The sequence below is a fragment of the Amphimedon queenslandica genome, unplaced genomic scaffold (assembly GCF_000090795.2).
Source record: "Amphimedon queenslandica unplaced genomic scaffold, v1.1 AMPQUscaffold_9224_Cont18818, whole genome shotgun sequence".
NCBI classification, from domain to species: Eukaryota; Metazoa; Porifera; class Demospongiae; order Haplosclerida; family Niphatidae; genus Amphimedon; species Amphimedon queenslandica.
In genome coordinates, this window is record NW_003550504.1 from 1 (window position 1) to 2,723 (window position 2,723).

The window sequence follows — 2,723 nt, forward strand, 5'->3', positions numbered from 1 at the left end:
ATGTGTATCATCAAGAGTTGATGACATGCCAAGTTAGTTTTGATTATAATCACATATACAATATATTTACATGTACAGTATATTTAGATGTACAGTGCTGTATTTGCTATTAACAATCATAGTCCTTGTAGAGTTACAGTGTTATTCTTTTTTTAGGATTCTGAGGGTTACTCTCCTGTCAGTTCTCCCGTCCATCCCTCTAGCTCTACGGCCGATGAACCAACCATCAATAAAAGCTCTGTTGTTGCTAAGTCGTCAGTTTCCAGTGATGACAATAAACAAGACAACAATAAAAGCTCTCTTGTTGCTAAGTCATCAGTTTCCAGTGACGACGGTAAACAAGACAACCCTCCACCTGAGGATAGCTACGAGGCACGAAGAGAGGCAAGGAGAAGGGAGAGAGAACTGAAGAAGAAAGAGGAACCAGCTCAGACTAGTGCACCTTCTACTGCATCTTCAAGTAATGATACTATAACATCATCAACTGCCGAGGATTCTTATGAAGCAAGACGTGAAGCTAGACGAAAGGCTAGGGAAGAAAGGCTGAAAAACAGTGAGTTAATTATATCATGCACTTAAATATTATTATATTAAATAATATAAATATTATATTATTAAATGGTATAAGTGATACTAGTAGTTATAAGTGATGCTATGCTTACTAATGGTCTTATTTTTTGATTGAATGTTCAGTGGCAGATTCTGAGCCAAAGATGTCCTACAGGGAGAGGAAGGAGAAAGAAGAAGCCAAGAGGAGACAAGAGAGAAGTGCCAATAAGCAGAAATGGGCTGAAATGGATCAAGCCAATGGAGGAAAGTATGTCATTATTAATCTTACTTATTAGTAGCATGTATCATTATTATTGTTGTTGTTATTGTTATTATTTATTGTTGTTGTTGTTTTTTATTAGTTCTGAGCGTAGTTTCACTAGGCAGAAGAGCAGTAGTGGACAACAGCAGCTCCTTGCATGGTGCCAACACAAAACCCGCTATTATGAGGTAATCATTGTTAGGAGTCTTAATGTGCAAAAGTACCCTTTAATTTGGAGTTTTTTTTTTTAATGGTCATAACTCCAAAAATTGAAGTCGGAATTGGCTCAATTTTTTTACATAGCATAAGTACATCAATGTGTATCAGAAAATTTAATAAGAATTGGGGGTGATTTTGGAGCCATTTTTTGGAAAAAACCATGGGCTATATAGTATAAGCTATTTTTCAAAAATTGGCACCTTTAAAAATGTTTAAATGGTGATTTGATATGCATTAGAATTTTGTTCTAATTTTGCTTATTTATTATTTTCTTAATTCTCAGAATGTTGACGTCAAAGATTTCAGTAACAGCTGGAGAGATGGTCTTGCACTCTGTGCCATTCTTCACAACTTTGTTCCCGAGCTCATACCCTACGATGATCTCTCGCCTTCTAATGCTAGAGAGAACTATACTGTTGCCCTCAAAGCTGCCGAGTGAGTTTTGTTGTACAGATCCTGTGTATAAGCATAGAATAATTATTTTAAAAATAGTACAAGGCTAGAGAATGTACAGCCTGATTATATTTTTGATGGCTTTAGTTTAATGATAATAATAATAGCTTGTCTGTGTGTGTGTGTATGTTATTATTATCAGAACTGTTGACATATATACATTGTAATAAGTTATCAGAAGTTTGCAAAGAATTTTAATTTGATTTTATACAAGAGTAACATTAAAAGCATGCCACGGCTTGTTTTTAGATTTTTGAGTGTCATAGTAACTTCATACTTGCGATGCGTATTTATTACATTATTTTGGAACTGAAGCTTGCAAATGCATTACTTGTAATCTTGTTTTGTCTGTGGCTGCCACACTGTATGATAAGACTATTATTGAGTTAAGAATGTTTGGCTAATTATCGTTATTAATCTAATTTCATAAACTCATTGTTTACTGGCAAACTGCCAAGTATATCATAACTGCTCTTACCATAAATGGAGCTATAAAAACATCATGTAGTGTTACATTTAAAATTAAAAATTGAGCTACATGTGTATTGATTTTTCAATTTCAGGGATGCTGGCTTGGAGCGTTTTTTTGATGTTGATGATATTATTGCAGCTGGCTCACCTGACCCCAAGAGTATGATGACATTCCTAGCTACCATCTACTCTTATTTTAAATGAAGGGCACAAGTTCAGTATTAATCTTCTCTATCCTCTCATCATTCTACATCGAACTTGTTAATTTGTGGTGACTCAAGTTTTATGCTATTATTATTATTACTATTATTATTATTATTATTATTATTATTATTATATAGTGACAGATCAAATTCCTTTCTTTTCATTTAATGGCATGTTGTGTTGTTGTTGACCTTTACTTATTATTATTAATATTTTTTTGTGCTTACTAGCAAGTAATTCAAATATCTGTAGATGTCCCTTTAGTAGCTCACACTATTTAGTGAGGTATATGGTAACTCTATAGAAGTTTACGATAATAAAAGTGATAACTTGTTTCCCTTAAGCAATGATTATCAATTTTCATTTTCACTTCGCTTGCAATAGCCTATAACTGACACAAAAAAGCTGCTAAAGGTACAGTTAATCAGTAAAAAATAAAAATAACAACTTGCTCTACTTAGCTACCAATGATGGCCGATAATGCTCCTCTTTTAAGGACATTATCAAGTACCAGCCACAGGATACAGTGTCCTTCCTTTTATCGCTTCCAGTTAATACACTCCAA

The 2,723-nt window shown here is 33.7% G+C and overlaps 1 protein-coding gene across 1 annotated transcript; it reads left to right on the top strand.

Annotated features, from left to right (window-relative positions):
* Positions 1-156: 156 nt before the first annotated feature.
* LOC100635969 (smoothelin-like) lies at positions 157-2,501 on the top strand (the record flags this gene model as incomplete). The annotated part of the gene is made up of 5 exons (XM_011410328.2): positions 157-553; positions 694-817; positions 912-999; positions 1,314-1,465; positions 2,047-2,501. Coding segments are annotated over 5 exons (873 nt in total), but the record flags the coding sequence as incomplete, so codon positions are not given.
* Between the last annotated feature and the right edge of the window lie 222 nt (positions 2,502-2,723).